Source organism: Rhizopus microsporus (assembly GCF_002708625.1).
Source record: "Rhizopus microsporus ATCC 52813 unplaced genomic scaffold scaffold_14, whole genome shotgun sequence".
In the NCBI taxonomy this organism is placed as follows: Eukaryota; Fungi; Mucoromycota; class Mucoromycetes; order Mucorales; family Rhizopodaceae; genus Rhizopus; species Rhizopus microsporus.
The window spans coordinates 715,888-737,377 of record NW_019671929.1 but is presented as its reverse complement, the minus strand read 5'-3'; the positions used below and the strand labels follow the sequence as shown (position 1 = coordinate 737,377).

General features: G+C 38.6%; 6 protein-coding genes across 6 annotated transcripts; 3 read left to right on the top strand and 3 right to left on the bottom strand.

Moving 5' to 3' along the window:
- The first annotated feature begins 2,713 nt into the window (after nt 1-2,713).
- RHIMIDRAFT_293812 (glutamate synthase) lies at nt 2,714-9,272 on the top strand. The gene is made up of 3 exons (XM_023614018.1): nt 2,714-3,657; nt 3,707-6,387; nt 6,440-9,272. Exons 1-3 carry the CDS (start codon nt 2,871-2,873, stop codon nt 9,170-9,172), a joined length of 6,201 nt encoding a protein of 2,066 aa, XP_023464162.1. The 5' UTR covers nt 2,714-2,870; the 3' UTR covers nt 9,173-9,272.
- A 674-nt stretch (nt 9,273-9,946) lies between these two features.
- RHIMIDRAFT_260858 (uncharacterized protein) lies at nt 9,947-10,340 on the top strand. The gene has a single exon (XM_023611488.1). The coding sequence runs from the start codon at nt 10,071-10,073 to the stop codon at nt 10,284-10,286; it is 216 nt and encodes a 71-aa protein (XP_023464161.1). The 5' UTR covers nt 9,947-10,070; the 3' UTR covers nt 10,287-10,340.
- A 1,343-nt stretch (nt 10,341-11,683) lies between these two features.
- Nucleotides 11,684-13,818, bottom strand: RHIMIDRAFT_39257 (HD-domain/PDEase-like protein). The gene is made up of 8 exons (XM_023615193.1): nt 13,614-13,818; nt 13,469-13,555; nt 13,272-13,414; nt 12,944-13,212; nt 12,748-12,889; nt 12,495-12,688; nt 12,235-12,436; nt 11,684-12,186 (listed from the first exon to the last, which is right to left on the bottom strand). Exons 1-8 carry the CDS (start codon nt 13,727-13,729, stop codon nt 11,864-11,866), a joined length of 1,476 nt encoding a protein of 491 aa, XP_023464160.1. The 5' UTR covers nt 13,730-13,818; the 3' UTR covers nt 11,684-11,863.
- A 653-nt stretch (nt 13,819-14,471) lies between these two features.
- On the bottom strand, nt 14,472-15,183 carry RHIMIDRAFT_39251 (ubiquitin related modifier 1). The gene is made up of 3 exons (XM_023615192.1): nt 15,048-15,183; nt 14,839-15,000; nt 14,472-14,780 (listed from the first exon to the last, which is right to left on the bottom strand). The coding sequence occupies exons 1-3, from the start codon at nt 15,077-15,079 to the stop codon at nt 14,663-14,665; spliced, it is 312 nt and encodes a 103-aa protein (XP_023464159.1). The 5' UTR covers nt 15,080-15,183; the 3' UTR covers nt 14,472-14,662.
- A 366-nt stretch (nt 15,184-15,549) lies between these two features.
- RHIMIDRAFT_239929 (uncharacterized protein) lies at nt 15,550-17,085 on the bottom strand (the record flags this gene model as incomplete). Its single annotated transcript, XM_023609269.1, has 1 exon — nt 15,550-17,085. One exon carries the CDS (start codon nt 17,083-17,085, stop codon nt 15,550-15,552), a length of 1,536 nt encoding a protein of 511 aa, XP_023464158.1.
- Nucleotides 17,086-19,781: 2,696 nt separating this feature from the next.
- On the top strand, nt 19,782-21,281 carry RHIMIDRAFT_39215 (RNA-binding domain-containing protein). Its single transcript, XM_023615191.1, has 8 exons — nt 19,782-19,809; nt 19,865-19,918; nt 20,004-20,051; nt 20,112-20,117; nt 20,174-20,302; nt 20,358-20,515; nt 20,567-20,723; nt 20,781-21,281. The coding sequence occupies exons 1-8, from the start codon at nt 19,806-19,808 to the stop codon at nt 21,146-21,148; spliced, it is 924 nt and encodes a 307-aa protein (XP_023464157.1). The 5' UTR covers nt 19,782-19,805; the 3' UTR covers nt 21,149-21,281.
- The last annotated feature ends 209 nt before the right edge of the window (nt 21,282-21,490 follow it).

Here is a 21,490-nt window from a genome sequence, read left to right as displayed (position 1 = left end):
TTGATTTAGCTTGATGATGAGCATTACGCATAATAATCATGTTTTCATACTAATGATAGGGTAATTAGTATAAATGGTGTGTATAGGACAGTAATACGTTTGACAAAACGTTGTAGATAAGACATCTTGTGAGACCTGTTCTACAGTTTCAAAGGCATCAAGTTTGTGTATTGAAAGACAGCAGTTAGGAGAAGTGTCATTCTTAGTTTATTGGTATCATCTAGTGCTCGTGTTATATTTATTATGCAGACTGTGAACAAACAACAACACTTGCATGTAGCATTTTGAAAGCAAGGCTCTGCTAGTTGTTTTATGCGTAGGAATGAATAAGCATTCAAAATTCAAAAAAGTTACTATCAAACAATGAACAATAGTATGGTTCATAATCCTCAGATAAAAGTGTTATAATCAAGATGTCGAAATAGTGGCTTACAGAAAGGCCGGGTAAGTAGATTATAGTTAGGTTCACAGCTCTTTTGAAGCTCGAGTGCTACTCACTATTACCAAATTTGGTAATATTCCTTATCAACTTGTACGAAAGCTGTTTCCTTAAGACTGTTATTTACCCTTATTATTCAGAGAATAGGACTTGGCTGTTTCAGTCCTTGATGACTGAGGTATTTAAATGATTATCGAAACTGTCAGTGTAGATGAGTCTCTTGTTGACTTGTTTATTCAGATCAAAAAGAGAAAGAAAGAAAAAGAGAGAGAGAACACTTAGAATGTCTTTTTATATGAACATTAGTGATTAAAGTACCGACAATAATATCACACTCAGGAACAACTGGGCATGAGGTCATTTGTGAGTATGTTGCATATAAAAAATAGTCTCATAAAACCACGTATTTATAGAACAATGATCCTTAGTTTATTAGTAGCTTGATTAAATCTCATAGTTCCTCCAGCAGTGCAATGTATGCATCTCGTTATCGCTAATTGAACATCTGTTAAGTTATGCAAGCATTATTGATTAATGTTTTGAACATTGCACTGAATTGATCACTGGAAGGCGAGCTGATGTTTCTTAAAAAGATTAGCTGCTGTTCTTGTACAAGTTACATCTTCGCACTTATCGTTTACTTTAAGAATATAAAAAGCTCTGTAAATGTACAAATATCACTCATGAATTAAAAATTCTTTCTTTTTAGTGCTGCTTTCAATCTTAAGATAAAGACAAGAAGAAATATTGCTCCATAAGTGAATGTCATTAATATTTTCGAATGAATTGTGTAATGAACTTCATGAAAGCAGAGCAGTCCTGTTAACTTCACTTTAGTTGGGGAAACGAAAAAAAAGAAATAATGCTTTCCCAAACTTGAGACTACCCCAGATCTTTAGTTTGTCAAGGGTCACTTTGTTGTTAATCTATATAGTCTTTTGTTGTATTTCTGTATTATACACACGAAATTACCAAGGCATTAAGCTAATTCGCTTCACCGAAGATCATTACAGCAAAATGCCGCGCCTGCTTTATCTATTTAATTTCTGTACGAAACACCAGGCAGACTGACGCTTTGGTCTTGTATTTAATTCTGCGTGCGAAAATCTGCCCTTTTTTTTTTCTTTTCACTGCGGAACTTAGATCATACTGATAATGCACACAAAAGGAGAATAAAAGAACTAGTAGATGCGAAGGCTGTATATATTTATACACGTGAATCTGTGCTCTAATAGCGAAAGATCATGTAACGTCACTGTCACGGAAATGCCATGGTTACATTACACAAAATGATGGAATCATCCAATGACCTAGGCTGATAAAAGATGAATACAAAACAACCCGATTTTTAAGGTTCTTGTGTAATCTAAAAATGCGAATATGAATTCTGCACAAGAGTCACTTTTATTGTTGTTGATTCTTTTTATTTTAGTTTACTATTCAATTTGATTTCAAAAGTAATAAAATGAATAAAGAAAACAAGTAAAAGAGAAAGAAAGAAAGAAAGAAGCAAAGGAAAAGTAAATAGTAAAACGTAAGCCAAATAGACCTTTCCGACCTTATCCGATGTTAGATTGAATTTATAGCGTGTGTTGTATGAATATGTGGGGAGAGAATAGAGGTAGCCATGGGAAGATAAGTGATTCTGTGATACAAAACAATAGATCTTATTTGATAGAGATTGAATGAATGAATTTGATTGGTTAGAAAAATCTAAAGAGTCAGAGTTACTCAATTTAGAAATTATTGTCAACACTACACGAAAACAAAAAGATCTCGAGCTAGTTGAGTTAGATTGACCATCTACTTGTTTACAGCTCATTTTTGTCGATGTTTAGCTAGTAAATATACCTTCATATTCTATAAGTTACTATATATGGATATCTAGTGTAGTGCAATCCGAAAATTGGAAAGAAATGATAAGATAACGGATGAATAGAATTCAAGATCTGTGTTTTTTATATAGAAATGATAAAATCTATTTTATGGCTACACCATAAAATTAATGAAATTTCAACATATAAAACCTTTATATCTCTCATATTTAAACACTCATATTCATAAATATATTAATAGAGTATGACTGATAACATATAAAAGATAGCATTTTCGATAATAGATTGACATGTGACCCTAAAGATCAATTGAGGTGACATTTAAAGTTGATTGGTTTGAGACGGACAAAGATAAGAATCTTTTGAAACCGCCCTATAATTTTCACCTTGTATAAATATCCCTTTGTCCTATTTTTTCCTATTTTTTATTTTCTTTTATAAAAAAAACAAGAAAAGAGAGAGTACGCCTATATATAAATCTCTTTTTTTTTTGGTTGTTATATATACATAGTTAGATACATACAAGAAAGTTCCCCCTCTTTATTAAATAAATACCCCTCCAACCTCTCTTACATTAAGCTCTATTGTACATAAGAATGTCTATCAACAACGAAAACAAGTCATGGGCCGGTGCTATTCCTCCCGCTCAAGGTTTATATAATCCTGAATTTGAAAAAGATGCCTGTGGTGTTGGTTTTATGGTACATGTCAAAGGTGTACGCTCCCACAAAATTTTATCTGAAGCAAGTTACATTTTATGTAACATGACCCATCGTGGTGCTAGTGGTGCTGATATTCGTGATGGTGATGGCGCAGGCGTCATGACGGGCATCCCTCATGAATTCTTTGTAAATGAAACAAGCCGTCTTTTGGGTATCTCTTTACCTCCCGAAGGTCAATATGCTGTTGGTAACCTCTTCATGAAGGGTGATGCTGAATCCGTAGATGAAAGCAAGAAGGTATTTGAACAACTTGCTGAGGCCCTTCATCTCAAAGTACTCGGTTGGCGTACTGTCCCTCGTGATTCTTCTATCATTGGCCCTGCTGCAAGATCAAAGGAGCCTGCTATCGAACAGCCTTTTGTTGTCTTGGCTGATCAATCCAAGGAATTTGATGAACCCTACTTCGAACGTCAGCTCTATGTCCTTCGCAAGCATGCTACTCATACCCTTACCATGAAGAAATGGTTCTATATCTGTTCTCTTTCAAACAAGAATATTGTCTACAAGGGCCAGTTGACTCCCAAGCAGGTCTACCTCTATTTCCACGATTTGAACAATGTGCAATATACAACCCATTTTGCCCTCGTTCACTCTCGTTTCTCCACAAACACTTTTCCTTCCTGGGATCGTGCTCAACCCATGCGTTGGTGTGCTCATAACGGTAAGTAATCTCGAAAGAGTAAAGAGTCATGTACTTATTACGCTTATAGGTGAAATCAATACCGTACGTGGAAATAAGAATTGGATGCGTTCTCGCGAAGGTGTAATGGCATCTGACAAGTTTGGTAACGAGCTGGACTTACTTTACCCTATCATCGAAGAAGGCGGTTCTGACTCTGCTGCATTCGATAACGTCCTTGAATTGCTCGTCATCAACGGTGTCTTGACCTTACCTGAAGCCGTCATGATGATGATTCCCGAAGCTTGGCAGAACCATGAACAAATGAGTCCTGAAGTCAAAGCCTTTTATCAATGGGCTGCTTCTCTCATGGAACCTTGGGATGGTCCCGCTCTTTTCACCTTCTCTGACGGTCGTTACTGTGGTGCCTCCTTGGATCGTAACGGTCTTCGTCCTTGCCGTTACTACTTGACTTCTGACGATATCATGATCTGTGCTTCTGAGGTTGGTACTGTTTTCATTGATCCCGAAACGGTTGTCGAAAAGGGTCGTTTGAAGCCCGGCCGTATGCTGTTGGTAGATACCGTCGAAGGCATCATTGTTGATGACAAGCAGCTCAAACTTCAAACCGCTGCTAAGCGCAACTTCCAGGAATGGATCAAGAACCAAAATATTGTTCTCAAGGACATTGTTGAAAAAACAGATCAAGTACAACAAATTCCTGCTCTTGATGAAACCACTGTTCAGGCCGATCCTCGTCTCAAGGCCTTTGGCTACACCTTGGAACAACTCAACTTGATCATGGTTCCCTTGGCTTCTACTGGTAAGGAGCCTTTGGGTTCTATGGGTAATGATACTGCTCTCGCTTGTCTTGCCGAGCAACCTCGTTTGATTTACGAATACTTCCGTGAACTTTTTGCTCAAGTCACTAATCCTCCCATTGATCCTATTCGTGAAGAAATCGTCATGTCGCTTGAGTGCTACGTTGGTCCCAAGGGTAACATTTTGGAAATGGATGAAAGCCAGTGTCATCAATTAGCCTTGCCTTCTCCTATTCTTTCTATGCAAGAGTTGGCTGCTATCAAGTCCATGTCCGATGTCCATCCTTCTTGGAAGGTTCAGACGATTGACATCACTTTTGCCAAGTCTGAAGGCGTTGAAGGCTACGTCAATACTCTGGAGCGCATCTGTAAGGAGGTCTCTACCGCTATTGATGACGGATACAAGATCATTGTTCTCTCTGATCGTGCTGTGAACGCTGAGCGTGTGGCCATCTCTTCCTTGATCGCTGCTGGTGGTGTTCATCACTACTTGGTTCGTAGCAAGCAACGTAGTCGTATTGCCTTGATGGTTGAAACCGGTGAAGCCCGTGAAGTCCACCACTTTTGTGTTCTCTTGGGTTATGGTGTTGATGCTGTCTGTCCTTACTTGGCTATGGAAGCTATGGTCAAGCTTTGCCGCGAAAAGGCTGTTCATGAAGGTTTGACACCTGAGAAGCTCATCTATAACTTTAAGAAGGGTATCGACAATGGTATTCTCAAGGTTATGTCCAAGATGGGTATCTCTACCTTAGCCTCTTACAAGGGTGCCCAAATCTTTGAAGCTCTCGGTGTTGATGACAGTGTCATCTCTCGCTGCTTCTCCGGCACTGCTTCTCGTATCAAGGGTGTCACCTTTGACATCTTTGCCTTGGACGCGCTCACTCTTCATGAAACTGGTTATCCTAGCCGTAACACTGTTCAGCCAGTTGGCCTTCCTGAATCTGGTGAATACCACTGGCGTGATGGTGGTGCTCCTCACATTGCTGAACCTAATGGTATTGCTAACCTCCAAGATGCTGTTCGTCAAAAGAATCAATCCTCTTATGATGCTTACTCTCGCAATGCTTATGAAGCCATCAAGAAGTGTACTCTCCGTGGTATGCTCGATTTTGACTATGACAATGCCAAGTCTATTCCTATTGATCAGGTCGAATCTTGGGACAAGATTGTCAAGCGCTTTGTCACTGGTGCCATGTCTTATGGTTCTATTTCGATGGAAGCCCACTCTTCCTTGGCTCTTGCCATGAACAAATTAGGAGGTAAATCCAACACAGGTGAAGGTGGTGAGAAGCCCGAGCGATCAAAGCCTCTTGACAATGGTGAGTCCATGCGTTCTGCCATCAAGCAAGTTGCATCTGGTCGCTTTGGTGTCACTAGCTTCTACCTCTCTGACTCTGATGAACTGCAGATCAAGATGGCTCAAGGCGCCAAGCCTGGTGAAGGTGGTGAATTGGCTGGTAGCAAAGTGTCTGAAGAAATCGCCAGCACCAGAAAGACAACTCCTGGTATTGGTCTTATCTCTCCTCCTCCTCACCACGATATTTACTCTATCGAAGACTTGAAGCAACTGATCTATGACTTGAAGTGCTCTAACCCTCGCGCTCGTGTCTCTGTCAAACTTGTATCTGAAGTCGGTGTGGGTATTGTTGCTGCTGGTGTTGCCAAGGCTAAGGCTGATCATATTCTTATCTCTGGTCACGATGGTGGTACTGGTGCTTCTCGATGGACTGGTATCAAGTACGCTGGTCTTCCTTGGGAATTGGGTCTTGCTGAAACTCATCAGACCTTGGTTCTTAACGACTTGCGTGGTCGTGTCATCGTTCAGACAGATGGTCAAATCAAGACAGGTCGTGATATTGCTATTGCCTGTTTACTTGGTGCCGAAGAATGGGGATTTGCTACTACACCTCTTATCGCTCTTGGTTGTATCATGATGAGAAAGTGTCACTTGGTAAGTAATTTATATTGTCTGTGTTAAAGTGCTCGTATTAATTCTATTATAGAACACTTGCCCTGTCGGTATTGCTACTCAAGATCCCGAGTTGCGTAAGAAGTTTGAAGGTTCTCCTGAACACGTCATCAACTTCTTCTACTACCTTGCTGAAGAATTACGTAGCATCATGGCTAAGCTTGGTTTCCGTACAATTAATGAAATGGTCGGCCGTGCTGACATGCTCAAGGTCAACGAATCCCTTCGTACCTTCAAGACTGCCAACTTGGACTTGTCTCCCATCTTGACACCTGCCTCTTCTCTTCGTCCTAACGTTGCCAACTACTGTGTCACCAAGCAGAAGCATAATCTCCACATTCGTTTGGACAATTACTTTATTGAAGAAGCTGAAAGTGCCTTGACTAACAAGGAAAAGGTCTACATTGAAGCTGATGTTGTCAACACCGATCGTGCCTTGGGTACTACTCTCTCTTATCATGTCTCTAAGCGTCATGGCGAAAACGGTTTACCTTCCGATACGATCCACATCAAGTTGAAGGGATCTGCTGGTCAATCTCTTGGTGCCTTCCTTGCTCCTGGTATCTTCTTTGAATTGGAAGGTGACTCAAACGATTATGTCGGTAAAGGTCTTTCTGGTGGTAAAATCGCCATTTATCCTCCCAAGTCATCTACCTTCAAGTCTGAAGACAATGTTATTGTTGGTAACGTCTGTTTGTATGGTGCCACCAGTGGTAAGGCCTTCTTCCGTGGTATTGCCGCTGAACGTTTCTGTGTACGTAACTCTGGTGCTCATGCTGTCTGTGAAGGTGTTGGTGATCACGGTTGTGAATATATGACAGGTGGTCGTGTTGTCATCCTCGGCAGCACCGGTCGTAACTTTGCTGCTGGTATGTCTGGTGGTATCGCTTATGTCTTGGATGTCAATGATCAATTCAAGAAGAATGTCAACTTGGAAATGGTTGAACTTGATACTGTCAATGATGAAGAACGTATCGCTGAATTACGTGATCTGATTGAGGACCACCGTCACTACACTGGCTCTGAAGTCGCTGATCGTGTGCTCAAGAACTTTAATGAATATCTTCCCAAGTTCGTCATGGTCATGCCTACTGAATACCGTGCTCTTTTGGAAAAGCAACGTGCTGAAAAGAATGCTGCTGCTGCTCCTAAGCCTTGCGAAGAAATTCACAAGAAGAAGGCTGAGCCTCAGGTTGAAGATCTTGAAGACAGTGTCTTGGCCGAAGAAGCTGTTCTTGCCCGTCGTGCCAAGTTGGATAAGGTCCGTGGTTTCATGAAGTACAAGCGCAGAACTGACCGCTACCGTGATGCTAAGAAGCGTTTGGGTGACTGGGAAGAAATCAACGATCGCTTGACTCGTAGCCAACTTCATGAACAAGCTGCTCGTTGTATGGACTGTGGCGTTCCCTTCTGTCAATCTGACACTGGTTGCCCCATCGGTAACATCATTCCCAAGTGGAATGAACTTGTGTACAAGGATAACTGGAAGGAAGCTCTTGATCGTCTTTTGATGACCAACAACTTCCCTGAATTCACAGGCAGAGTTTGTCCTGCTCCTTGTGAGAATGCTTGTGTTTTGGGTATTACTGAACCTCCTGTTGCTATCAAGAGCATTGAATGTGCCATCATTGACCGTGCCTTCCAAGAAGGTTGGATCGTTGCCCAGCCTCCTGCTCAACGTACTGGTAAGAAGGTTGCCATCATTGGCTCTGGTCCTGCTGGTTTAGCTGCTGCTGATCAATTGAACAAGGCTGGTCATCTTGTCACCGTTTATGATCGTAATGACCGTATGGGTGGTCTCTTGATGTATGGTATCCCCAATATGAAGCTCGACAAGAAGATTGTTCAACGTCGTATTGACCTCATGGCTGCTGAAGGCATCACATTTGTTTCCAATGCTCATATTGGTGTTGACGTTGATGCCAACGCTATTCGTGAAGAAAACGATGCTCTGATCGTTGCTACTGGTGCTACCTGGCCACGCGATCTCAAGATCCCTGGTCGTGAATTGGATGGTATTCATTTTGCCATGGAGTTCTTACAAGCCAATACCAAGTCTCTTTTGGACAGTGACCTCAAGGACGGTCAATACCTCTCTGCTAAGGATAAGCATGTTATTGTTATTGGTGGCGGTGACACAGGTAATGACTGTATCGGTACCTCTCTTCGTCATGGCTGTAAGTCTGTTGTCAACTTTGAATTGCTTCCTCAACCTCCCAACACACGTGCACCTGATAACCCATGGCCACAGTTCGCTAGAGTCTTCAAGGTCGATTACGGTCACTCTGAAGTCATTGCTCAAACCGGACGCGATCCTCGTGAATACTGTGTCTTGTCTAAGCGCTTTGTGGGTAATGCTGATGGTAAATTAACTGGTATTGAAACTGTTCGTGTTGAATGGATCAAATCTGAAGACGGCAAATGGTCTATGAAGGAAGTTCCTGGATCTGAACAATTCTTTGAAGCCGATCTTATCTTGCTCTCCATGGGCTTCTTGGGCCCAGAGACTAGCCTGATCAAGCAGCTCGAATTGAAGCAAGATGTCCGTTCCAACATTGAAACACCCAAGTCCAAGTACAGCACATCTGTTCCTGGTGTCTATGCTGCTGGTGACTGTCGCCGTGGTCAATCATTGATTGTTTGGGGTATTAATGAAGGAAGACAATGTGCTCGTGAAGTAGATGCTGATCTGATGGGCAACACTTACTTGCCAGTTCCTGGTGGTATTCAGCAACGTATTGTTGAAGCCATTGAAGTATGTAATTAAATTGTGTAAATTTATAAATATAATATAAATAATAAAAATACAGTATCAAAATATTCTATTATGTTAAATCAAAAACGTAAAAAAAAGTCTAACTGCTTACACATAAGGCGTGAGTGCCCTCTTTATTTCCTATTATATATAAATATATTATTAACATGAAAAAGTTACTTTTTTTTTCGGACGCTATTCCTAAGGCCATTGTAAAGTTGACAAGTGTTTCTCCAAAAGATAACCCATTGATGGTGTTATTTAATATATAAATAAATTCCTTTTCTTTGGTGTCATAAAGTAAAGAAAACAAAGGACACCTATAAGAGTATAACTGACTGTGTTAACACAAGTATTGTTCAAAGTTCAGTGCACCAAACCATAATAAAAATCAAAAAACTAGCTTCAGCGTAAGAGATAGAGAGAAAGGGAGTTTATTTTTTTTTTTTTAAAAAAAGAAGGTCAATCGATCACAAGCTAGGCAAAAACTTCTTCGCCTTCATATACAAAATTTTCATATTCGTAATATACTTGGCAGGTTGCTTTTTCGCTTTCAAAATGTATGAAACATATCCTGAAAAAAATGGAATGTTAATAGTGAATATTTTATAAAATTAACGTCAATAATTAATAAAAACATAGTACTAATGTGGCTCAAAGGAAAGTTTTTGTTGGCCAATTATTGCTCAAGATTAAGACAGCTTGTGCTATCTACACACAGCGATCACTGTCTATCAGAGGCTGGCTTACGGTATTGAATATTCTCCTTTTCTCAAGCTTTGGCATGTCCTATGCATCGTTCCTCTGGGCTTTTCCCAGATCCAAATGTTTCAGAGGCTTAAAGACAGCGACAGAGTTTTCATTTTAGTTCATGATTGATGGCTAACTACTACAAAGAGAAAGCTAAGGGATGATGACTAAAGTTTATGGTGAGAATATTAGAGAAAAGGAACTACGCTCATCCTTAAACGGTCATATAATACAAGCCTTTATTTTGACAGGATCTTGCTATTTGACGAATAGTTTTGCCAGTGCCAAGTGTAATGAAAAAGCTTGTTTTAATGGGCATATCGTGATGCTCTTTTTCATAGTGAAGGAGACATGTTTGGTAAATTCATTATTTTAGGAACACTAACATGGCTTCAAAATACTCTTTCTTAAAAAATCAAGCTCATAATTGTTACTAGCTCTCTTTCATACCTCGAATTTTAGAAGCAAACGCTTCCATGCAGACTTGCTTATTTATTACATTAGACATTGACAGTAAAACTGCTTTTATTCAAGATAGCGCCAACCATTAGTAAAAGTCCAGAGCTACGCTTTAGATGCGGAAGGTGTGAAAGGCGGTCACTTGATTAAACCTTGATTTAGAATATTTACAAAAGCATCCATTCCCGTTTTTTTTTTCTTTTTTCTTTTCTTTTCTTTTCTTCCTTATTATGCCTACTCAATCAAAGCAACGCTCGCTTCTATGTTCGGTTGCAAGTCAATTCACGGTATCCGGAAGGCGCACCACGCGCTTTGCCCTACGTTGTAGCCTAGCACTTCCTTGTTGGTGATTCAAGGGGAAGCAGAATACTGGATGTTTGCCACGGAAAGGATGCCATGGATCTCCTAGCAATTAAAAAGCACGCTCTGTATTCTGTGAGGGTCGTGCCTTCTAAGTGTGGCTACTTGAAAAAATGCTTATGCTATTGCTAGGCGGTATCGAACCAAAAGCTATTTTGGGTAGTTTAATGCGCGCTGAAGCGCGAGTCGTGCGGCGGTTATTTAGGGGTAAGGCTTAGGGAGACGGGATGATCTTTTCTTTCTAGACTGGTTTGACCAGTTGTCTGGCCTGGATCACAGGCACTGCGAAACTGTCTCCTTTTGTAGATCAAATGAATATAAATGAAAAATAAAAATGAAAATAATAACTTGACTTTTTTTTTTGTTATCTGTTTACACTTAAACAGGTTTTACGCCCACTTTATGCATGAGAACTAAAAGTACGATATTTATAGTTAGTCAATCATTGTCTTGATGTATGCATTATACTTTTGAACAGAATGGACGTTTATTTTATTTTTAAGAGTGCAATAATAAACTATTAATCGTGTCCAGTGTTTGATGTGCACATTAAAGGACTTGTCCGTAATATTTCCATAATAAATATATGCATTATCAAAGAACATTCTATTTCACTACTATATGAAGACTATATTGTATTTTTTTTTTCTATTAAGCTTATCAAAATTGGCTATGATTGACAGCCTTCATTCTACTTTCTCCTATTTTTCTATCGTGTAATACTAAAGGTGCGCATAGATGCCTCCAGATAATCTCAGAGCTTAAAATCTTATGAAAATCTCAAGGCATAATAATAATCAATCAATAATATCTATATTGTAACAAAAAAAAAGGGGAGAGACGATCAATGTTTATTTTCAATAGCAATATATTTTGCTTTTCTGGTAGAGACTGTACATAGTGGAAATAATCTATACAACAAGTCCAAATAGTATTAACTATTATTATACATAAACATATGGGCAAACGACAAGAAAAAGGAGGGAGAGAGTGTGTATATATGTGATTGAAGGAATGAACAAGATGTCAAATGAAGAATAAAATATAGAAAAGGGTGTAAAAAGGGGGGGTAGTAATAATAAAATATACAATCTATAATAATATCTATACAAGAAGGTAAAAAAGAAAGAAAGACTATTGAATAATACAATGACAGTAGACTGGCCCAGATGATTGAGCTGATTGATTCCAATCTTCTTGATGCTGATCATGGGATATTTCTTTTGGATATATATGTGAGAGACTCGTCATGGCTACAGCAGGCATAGCTGGTAATTTATATTCTGAATCTGATTCATTATTGAGTGCGCGTCTATAGTCCTTTTCGTCCTCTACAATCGTTGACTGAACGATGGCTGTTTCCTCAGTGATTTGATGTTCCTTGTCAAATGATTCTTTCTTTCTTTCTTCCCAAATAGACAAGTTTCGTTTGATATATTCTACAGGGAATGATAAATCTATTAAAAAGTCAGTTTGGGTGTTCAAGCCAATTATTACTAATTTACCTTGCATGTAACCTTGGATACTCTCAAACAGTCCAAGCGCTACAAATTTGATAAAACCAATCTGACTATCTTCCAACACGATCTTTGCTCTGTCGTTCATGGGTATCACAGGTAACCCCAGTTCACGTTCTAGATCGCCCTGGCAAGCGAATTCTTCAACTAAAATTTGCGCCCATTCAAATGCACGAGGAAAAGGACGAGCCTAAATTAATAAGAAGGTGTTACAACCTATATGATTGTAATATTGTAAAAATAATTACCACATTGCTTATATCTGCACACTTCATTAAACCGCTGCAAAAGAGTAATCTTTCTTCAAGTCTCCTTGATTCATCCCAATCTTTGGGATCGCTGTCCATCAAGCGCTTTGTTTGCTCCTTGATCTTTGTGACATAATCACTATGCAGTGCCATGTCTGTAGCGAGTATGCTTGTAATAACCAGTTTTCTAAAGTCTTTTGTATTTTCTATTAGTAAGAGGACATAGGTAGAGCAGGCGTGTGTGTGTGTATACCTTTATATTTTATTGAGTCTGTGCCACCTAAAAAGGTATCAAATCCATGCTTTTTTAATAATTGAAATAAAGTCATTGCATGAAAACTTTCCAAGACTGAGTGATCATTGTATAATAATGCTAAAGGAGCCGAAGTATTTATCTATGTACATGATCAGTATTTGATGCATCTCTCTATCTTTGCCATTCAATTTACCAAAAATGCATTATTTACACCTGGATGGCCAGTGTCATGGCCAATAGCAGCAATCAAGAGAGCGAATATATCAATAGGTCGTAATATACATCCCTTGTCACATTGAGGCTTGTTGGGTTGAATGGTTGGATCAGCAAATGATAGTAATCCGATATGACATAAAAAGTAATAAATACACTGAAGTACATCTACTGCATGAGAAAAGTTATGGTAAGGATTATCGTCATGATATAAATTGGATAAATCAATGACAAAATCATAGAGTTGCTCTACATAAAAAAAAGAAGGGGGGTCAATACATAAAGTGACCAAAATCGACTAGACTAACCTGGGTTCATTGTTGGCATATTTGGTAGTAAAAATGCTTGACTCAAGATGATGACCACACAATGAATCAAGTCTTGATGTGAGAGGTTTAGAGGACTAAAATCCCATAAAGATACTTTCCTTTTCAAGTTTTCTTTATGTTCACTTTAGGGAGAGTAGGATGAGTGACGATAGAAAGACATGGGAATGATCACATACCTGGTTAATCCCATAAGAAAAGAACCAGTTGATGTACTAAGTGTAGAAGCTGACATGGATGATACTGTGTAAGTATCCAATATGAAGCTAAAGTAAAAAAGGGTAAGTGAATTAAAAAAAAAAAGGAAAAAGGGCTGTAATTTACTTTATATCTTTGGTAATCAATTGTTTCATCCTCTCATGAATACTATCCGGTAAATATACCGAAGAAGGGTGATAGTGATGATGTGAAGGTTGAGCAGTAGGTGTAGTTGGTGACATGACTGAAGAAGTACTAAGGGTTGTACTTGAAGAGATGAGGTGGTCTTGATATAAATCTACTTTTTGTCGATAAAGAACCTGTATATATTAAAGATGTGTGTGAGCGATACTAATAATAAAATAGATCCATTATATATATCTACCAAAAATAATGTTTTGATCACATCAGGTCGTAGTGGATGCAGTAGATAATCTGCAGCACCAGCTTGAATGCATTCGATCATAAATTGTGAATCATCATTGGTAGAACATACTATATGCTTATTTGGTTATTACTGTTGTCCATTATTTATATTAAGTGATTATTATTTACCAATAACAGGTATATTTGTTTCTGAAAGTCTATTTACAACTTGAGTGACAATCTCAATTTGTGCCTTGGGTTCAATAGAATTGTCAAAATCAACTAAAAGAATGGCTGATGATGAAGACATTAACTTGATGTAATTCATACAGGAGTCAAGCTTAGTTTCTTGGTGAACTATTGATACTATTAGCTTATAGGATCACACAATAGTTGGTTGAACATACCATGGCCGAATATGGTTGATAACACATTCATGGTTATGTCTTGTTCATTTTGAATGATAGTATCTGATATATAAAATGGATCGGCTTGCTTTAATATAATAGCAGTACATGCTTGTGGATCCATTTAATGATATAAAGAGAGTGATGTTTGTATTGTTTATGAAAAGTAGTACAAAATAAGAGAAGAAAGAAATAAAAAAAAAAGAGAGAGAAAGAAAGAAAGAATCACAGAGCTCGAACTGAGAAAAAGAGGAATTTAAAATAATTTTTGTGTGGAACTATAAAGTCGGTGGACTCATTGTTGCCATAGTGATATTAAGCATCTAGAAGGCTTTTACAACTGTTCTAAAATTAAAATTTAATATATGTATCCTTATTTATTTTCGTTATCACTATTTCCTTTTATCCTCCATGTAAAGTAGAAATAAAGACAATCTCGTCCTTATCCTCTAATTGATATTCTAATTCATCACATAATTCCCAATCAGTATTATTGATCAAGACCAAGATTCCAGGGCGACTGTTTGCATGATGTCAGCTTATGTTTATAGCATGTTTATTATTATTTTTTTTCTTACACTGTATCTTTTTCAACAAACAAGTCCTTCTTTTCAGTCATCATATTATCTCGAATGTAAAATATTAAGTCTTGAAGAGTAGAACGTTGTCCTGAGCTCTGTGTGGCTGGTAAACGTACGGTATGCTTGCTCACATTGTTAAATAAGAGCTCCATTCCTCCACTAGAAGATGTTGGAATTATAATCATCTTTCTTTTATTCATTTTTACCTGAATTCTACATTAATAGCTAATTCTGACATGTTTATTTGAATAATCAAAAAGAGAACTTTTTTTTTGAGCTTTCTGGGATCGTCATTGTGACTTGTCTATTTCTATCTATTTGTTTGTCTTATTCCAAACTAGCACATACACACGAGACTTTTGATACAGATAGTTAAAGCGTGAAATCCTGGGAAAACGCCACAAACAATAAGTGCACATTGTCCAGTGCTAAGAGGATCGGTTATAACGACGGCTATCTTCTCTTTAGGGCAATCATTGAGCCGTTAGTAAAGGAAAATAGATCCTTAGCGGACATAGCCACCGGTTCTCACAAAGGAGCAGAACATTTTTTGCAAACAGTGCTTTTGGGAGTATGTTGATGTTGCTAATACTCCACTAATGCTTACAATGTTTTTAACAAAAAAAAACTATTAAGCGCAGTGTATTTATGTGTTTATTAAGACTGCTTTTAAAAAGGAGGTGCAAGTTAACACAGACAGTACTATAATCACACATTTATTTCTTTTATCTCCTCCATATTCTGTTGAGTATCCTGCTGAGGTACTTGAGAATCTGAGGGTGATGGTTGCATTAGTTGAATTTGCTGATTTTGTCCTTGTTGCCCTTGCTGCTGCTGCTGCTGCTGTTGTTGTTGTTGCTGTAAAAGTAATTGCTGTTGCTGCTGTAACAGTTGCTGTTGTAGTAGCATCTTCTTTTTCTTTATAATGTATTTACTGTCACCAGTCTTTTGCATATTATTAATATCCACACTTCCTGTACTTGCTTTTGCATTTGCAAATTCTGAAAGTGACATTGGTGATAAAGGTCGTCCTAATCTCTTCAAGCCTGCTTTACTAGATGCTAAGGCAGCCAACATGGATGCTTTGTTTGGTCTAGTGATATCGTTAGATGCTGATGATTGTGGAGATGATGGTACTGAATGTTGATCATTCATCGTATGTTGTGTTGTAGGCGTAGCAGGAACGGATGTGGTACCCGTAGTAGCCACATCAATGAGTAAATTGGGTGTTGTTAATCTAGGCAGTAATAACGGATCTGTCACACTTCTGACAATTTCCTCAAAGACGCCAATATCTCTATCAAACATATGGTTTCCAGGTGCTGCTTCATTCTCTGTCTGTATTCTAAAGAGCTCGTCATGACCGACAATGCCTTCACCCAGCTTCAAAGCTGTGCTATTTGTATTTGATAGTCCTTTCAGTGCAGGTAAACGTGCCTTCTTTCTAGGTGGCTCCTTCTCAGGCGTACTCACTTCCTTGATCGAAAGGTCGGCAGGCTCAATGGCGAGAGAAAGCGGCTGCTGTGAAATATTTGCTTCAGCTGCTAAAATCGACTCCTCAAAGGGTACAATGTGTGTAAATGGATTGTCCACAGGTTTCTTTTTGTTTTTAACAATCAATGGAGGTGGCAGTGACTCGACAGACGCTGCCTTCACTTGGGGTATCATGGACTGAATTGCCTTTTCTTTCAAAGATTTATCGATGGCTGGACCATTTTCTTCCTCCACGACACCATCTTCTTTTATCTCTGGAAATGCCGGAAGGAAAGGAGGGATATATTGTGGTAATGTTGTAGAGTAAGTCGGTGTAGGTGAAAGCGGTTCTTCTATAGGCGGTGACTCTGGGCATAGTTCAAACTCTGGAATCGATTGAAAGTTGTATTCGATAATATCTTCAAAGTTATGTCTACCCTTTCTAACAGTTCCTTCCAATAATCGGCTTGGATCTGACTGAGCAGCCCAGCAAGGCGAAAGTTGCTTGCCTTCTTTGTCAAGCCACTCTCTTAAGCTGTCGGGTGTGATATATAGATCTTCCATAGCATCGATCAAATCCCACGCGTTCCCGATGGTTCTTCCATTTAAATTCGCATAAGCCGAGACATAAGATCCTAAAAGTTCCAGGTATTGTCTAAGCACATCGCTCAATACATGAATAGACTGATTTGTTGCTGACTCGAAACCTGAGCTTTGAATTATACGTTGAGTGACTATCTCTGATATTGAAGAACAAAATGAGTCAGCCATTGGATTTGTGAGAAGAAGAAAAAAGAAAAATAGCTCTCTTTCTTGTCCCCGCTGCCAAGCGCATTTTGAAATTGCAAGTGTGACGTTGTGTTGTGCGGCGATTGAATAATAGTAGCCTCTGAAATGCGTGACATAAATTTGAAGCTCTTCTCCTGAAACTGCTACCTTTATACAGCTACAACTCACTATTGTAGAAGCTCAGTTGTCCAATATTCAGCAATATCATACAAAAACTCTATCTCTTGATGCAGGTATCTGCTGGCGTGAATCAGGTGAACTATCTCTGGGGAGAACTTCAAGCGTACAGCTGCAGCACGCGCAACACGTCGTATGATTCCTTCTCTTTTGCACCCCAACAGTCAAACTATCAATACCACTAAGGGAGAAATGCTAGATATAGTAGCGGCATTTTATTCCACTTTATACTTACCTGACTCTGCTGACCTATCTTCTATTGATTCCTTGTTAAGGTTCTTGCTCGAGAATTTATACTTGTCTGAAACAGCGCAAACTATGCTGATCTCACCTATCACGTATGATGGCATTTTAGAAGGCATTTCCTGTTGTCCTAAACGTAGTAGCCCAAGGCCGGGCGGCCTATCATATGAAATCTTACGTATAATCATCTGCCCATCCAGCTTGTCGGGAAATTGTTCTGGCAGTCTATAACTCTGCTCTGTTTCTCCTTCCTGACAGGAGACCAGTGTGTCCCTGCTTCCAAAATGTGGCGATTTGTCCGATCTACAAAATTGGCGTCCTATTTCACTGATCAACACTGATGCCAAAATTTACACTCGGGATTCTTAATAGTCGTCTGGTTAGTTATCATAGTTGTTTCTTTTACTACAAATCCAATGATAGCACTTTTATTTACTCTTGACAGAAACAATGAGGGTTAATTACAAAAGAGGGTTAGTAGCTGTCTTAACGTAACACACACCATGATGAGATATGTGTACTGATCAAGTAAACTTTATGCGACCATTAAATCGACTGAGAGCTATTGTAACTGAAATAACTAGTTTTGTATATATGAATGTGAATTAATTAAGCTATTACAATTCAAAGAAGCCACATTGGCTATTAATTCTTTAGATTTACTACTCATTAAAAATATCTTTTAGGAATACACCACATTCTGCGAAGGCTGAATGTGAGTGTTATAGGTGACATGCACCATAACGATTGTCTTTGCCTTACTTTCAGATTTATACTTTGAACCTGGTTTCCGATTAGTCGTTCATCTTTATGAGTCTCTAGTTAAAAATTTATATAAACAGATTAAACGATATTGGTCGATAAATCAGTGTTTTTATTTTAGTGAGATTATTTATAAAAAGTGTCCTGAACATAGGATATGAACATTGGGAAATATATTGTATACATAATATACTAAGAGAGTTGGGGAAAAGTACCACTTTAATGTTTTAATTTTTTGATAGCGTGAGCTTCTCGTTCCTTTTGTTTTAAATCTATTTCGAAGGCTTCAGTTGGTCGTTTCAGAGATAGTCGCCATACAGCTTAATGATGTCGTTTGTAAAAATAACCTTTTTCTCTTTTTTTCTTCCTGGTAAATATGTTAAATGGACACTTGTTATCGTTCATCTACACGTAGCCAAATGTGCCTTTGCAAAGTAAGTAACGATTAAAGTAGAAAACAGATTGTTAACTCACTTTCGTTTTAGTGCGGCATTTCTTCACTTCCCAAATCGGTGGGCCGCAAGCTCCTTCTATCATACTTTTGTGGGAAGGGACATCATTGTGGCTGGCGGTTAATGCCTGGTAATGCCAGCCAGATGAGAAGATGGCAGTGAGGCGGCACACTAGGTAATGTCAATCACCCACTTCGTCTCTCCTTCTTCTGCCACTTCCTTTCATCCAAGCTGGAAACGGTACGCAAACTCAATTCACATGCTTGTTACATCTCGCGTTTGCACGAGTTGAATATTACTATCCAACGAATGATGGAAGAACGTTCAGCTCTGCAAGAAGAAATGGAAGAAATCGAAAAGAAGACACGACTTGCAGAAGAAACTCTTCAATAAAAAGTTTTTAAATTAACAATCCATGAGCTCTCCTTTTAACATAATGCCTTGTTGAGTGTTGCAATACTTGCCTGAACGAGGTCAGAGACAAAGAAAAGAGAAACTAAAGAACCTCCTTTAGGCTCAAGGATAAAAAATGTGAGAGTCAAAATAGTGTATTGAGACTCTTCAGGTCATCAAAGGAAGACGACAATACTATCTATATCGATTGTGCTAGCGCAACCAATAGCCCTTTAAAAGGCGCTCAACAATGGTTTGTTTATGTTTAAAAGCAAGTAAAGAGACAGATATCAAGTAATGCTTTATTCTAAACAGTGATGACCTACAAACGGTTGACTACCTGCTCTATTTTAATGACACTGTGACAGCTTTTTATTGTATTCTATGCATGAACGCCACCCAAAATTTTTCAAAACAATTATTCTTTTGGTAAAGAAAAGAGGTAGCCAGAGACTTAAAAGGATACTATGGCATAAATGTCCAGTTTGAGAGCTTATTTTTTTAAACAGTCAGAATTTAAACATGATACTTTTTTGTCTATGAAGTACATAATAACCAAAAGAATCAAGCGAGGGAAACAATCAGTTACCAACCGTTGTTTAAAAGACCGCATCAGATTAGAGTATTTTTTTGTATTTCTTTTTTATACAAGAATAAAATAAAATAGTTTAAAGAATGTGTAAGTTTAAATAAATGTTTATGTGTAGACAATAACTAAACTAGTTCAATTACAGCTGGAAAAAAGAAGGCTCAAAAGATGTCACTGTCTGACTTTTTAGCAGATGACAGTACGTCAAGTAAATTAGAGAAGAATTGCTTGAAAGAACTGATCAAGTTAATCACTCTTTCTTTCTTTCTTTTTGTTTATAATAGCTACTGGTGGCTCTTGGGCTGACGATGTTGTTGAACTTCCTACTGCTCGTACGTAGTTGAATTTTACTTTATACCTGAGACAAAAACATTTATTAACCTGTACAATAGCTGCCTGTAAGCCGATATACAGCCGATTATATATATTGCTCTATTTAACATTTAAATACTAGCAAGAGAAAGCAGAAATGAATCTCGTGGATACCATGATGAAGATCGTGGATTTTTCGAAAGATCCGAACGCAGAAATAGCGATAAAGGTTTTGGTGGCCCTCGTGGATTTGGTGGTCGCCGTGGCAGTGGTAAATATATAATGAATAGACATGAACAAAAAAATGTACCATTATTTTCAAGTAGAACGTCATGAGCGCAGAGGCTTTGAACAACGCGAACGTCAGTTCACTCCTCGTGCACCTGTTGAACTTCCTACCAAGCCTCCATACACTGCACACATTGCTAGCTTGTCATTTGATGCTACAGAAGATGACTTGGCTGGATTATTCGCTGACTTAAAGGTAAGAAGAAAGGGAAATAAAAAGAGAAAAAGATGATAAACTTTTATAAAGATTGTCAGCATCCGCCTTCTCCGTGACCGTCAGACGGAAAGACCCAAGGGATTTGGCTATGTCGAATTCGAAGATTTGGACTCCCTTAAAAAAGCCTTGGAATTCTCTGGAGAAAGCATTCATGGACGTAGCATCCGTATTAGTGTAGCCGAACCTCGTAAGTGTTTATTCATGAAATGTATTATTGATGCTAATCTATTGATACCCCCTATAGCACGTGAAACTGACCGTGTTCGTCAGCCAGACCGTACTGATGTTGATTCCTGGCGTCGCAAGGAACCTCTTGAATTCTCTGAAGCGCCTCGTCGTGAATATGGCTCACGCGGTGGATTCGGTGGTCGTGGAGGTTTCAACCGTGGTGATCGTTTTGGTGGTGATCGTCAAGCTGAAAGACCTCGTCTTAACTTGAAGCCTCGCTCAACTGATAATACCGACAGTGCTGCCAACGCACCTGCCAAAACTCCCAAATCTGATCCATTCGGGGGTGCCAGACCTGTTGATACTGATAAAGTCTTGAAAGATATTGAAAAGAAGCTTGAGGCAACTCATGTTAGCCCCAAGAATCCAGAGGAGCAACCTTAATTGCTACTACAAGCTCATCAAAAAAAGAAGAAGGAGACATGTATACGATCCATCGGCATCTCAAATAAGAGCCCTAACTGTGCTCCTCCTCTATTTTACGCTTTCATAATTTTTAGTGCATTGTTTAATAGAAAAAATATTTTTACAAAGCAAAACTTTCGGAGATATTATTATGATGTGAGAAAAAAAAAAGGGGTCTACGCTGCAATCAGCGTCAACTAAAACCAGCTATGCGGTACTATAATTGAAAGGGCATGCTTGGTGAATGCTTTATTTAACCAGTTTTTCTTTATTTATCATATTGATATGTACACGCCTATATATACATACACAGACACACAC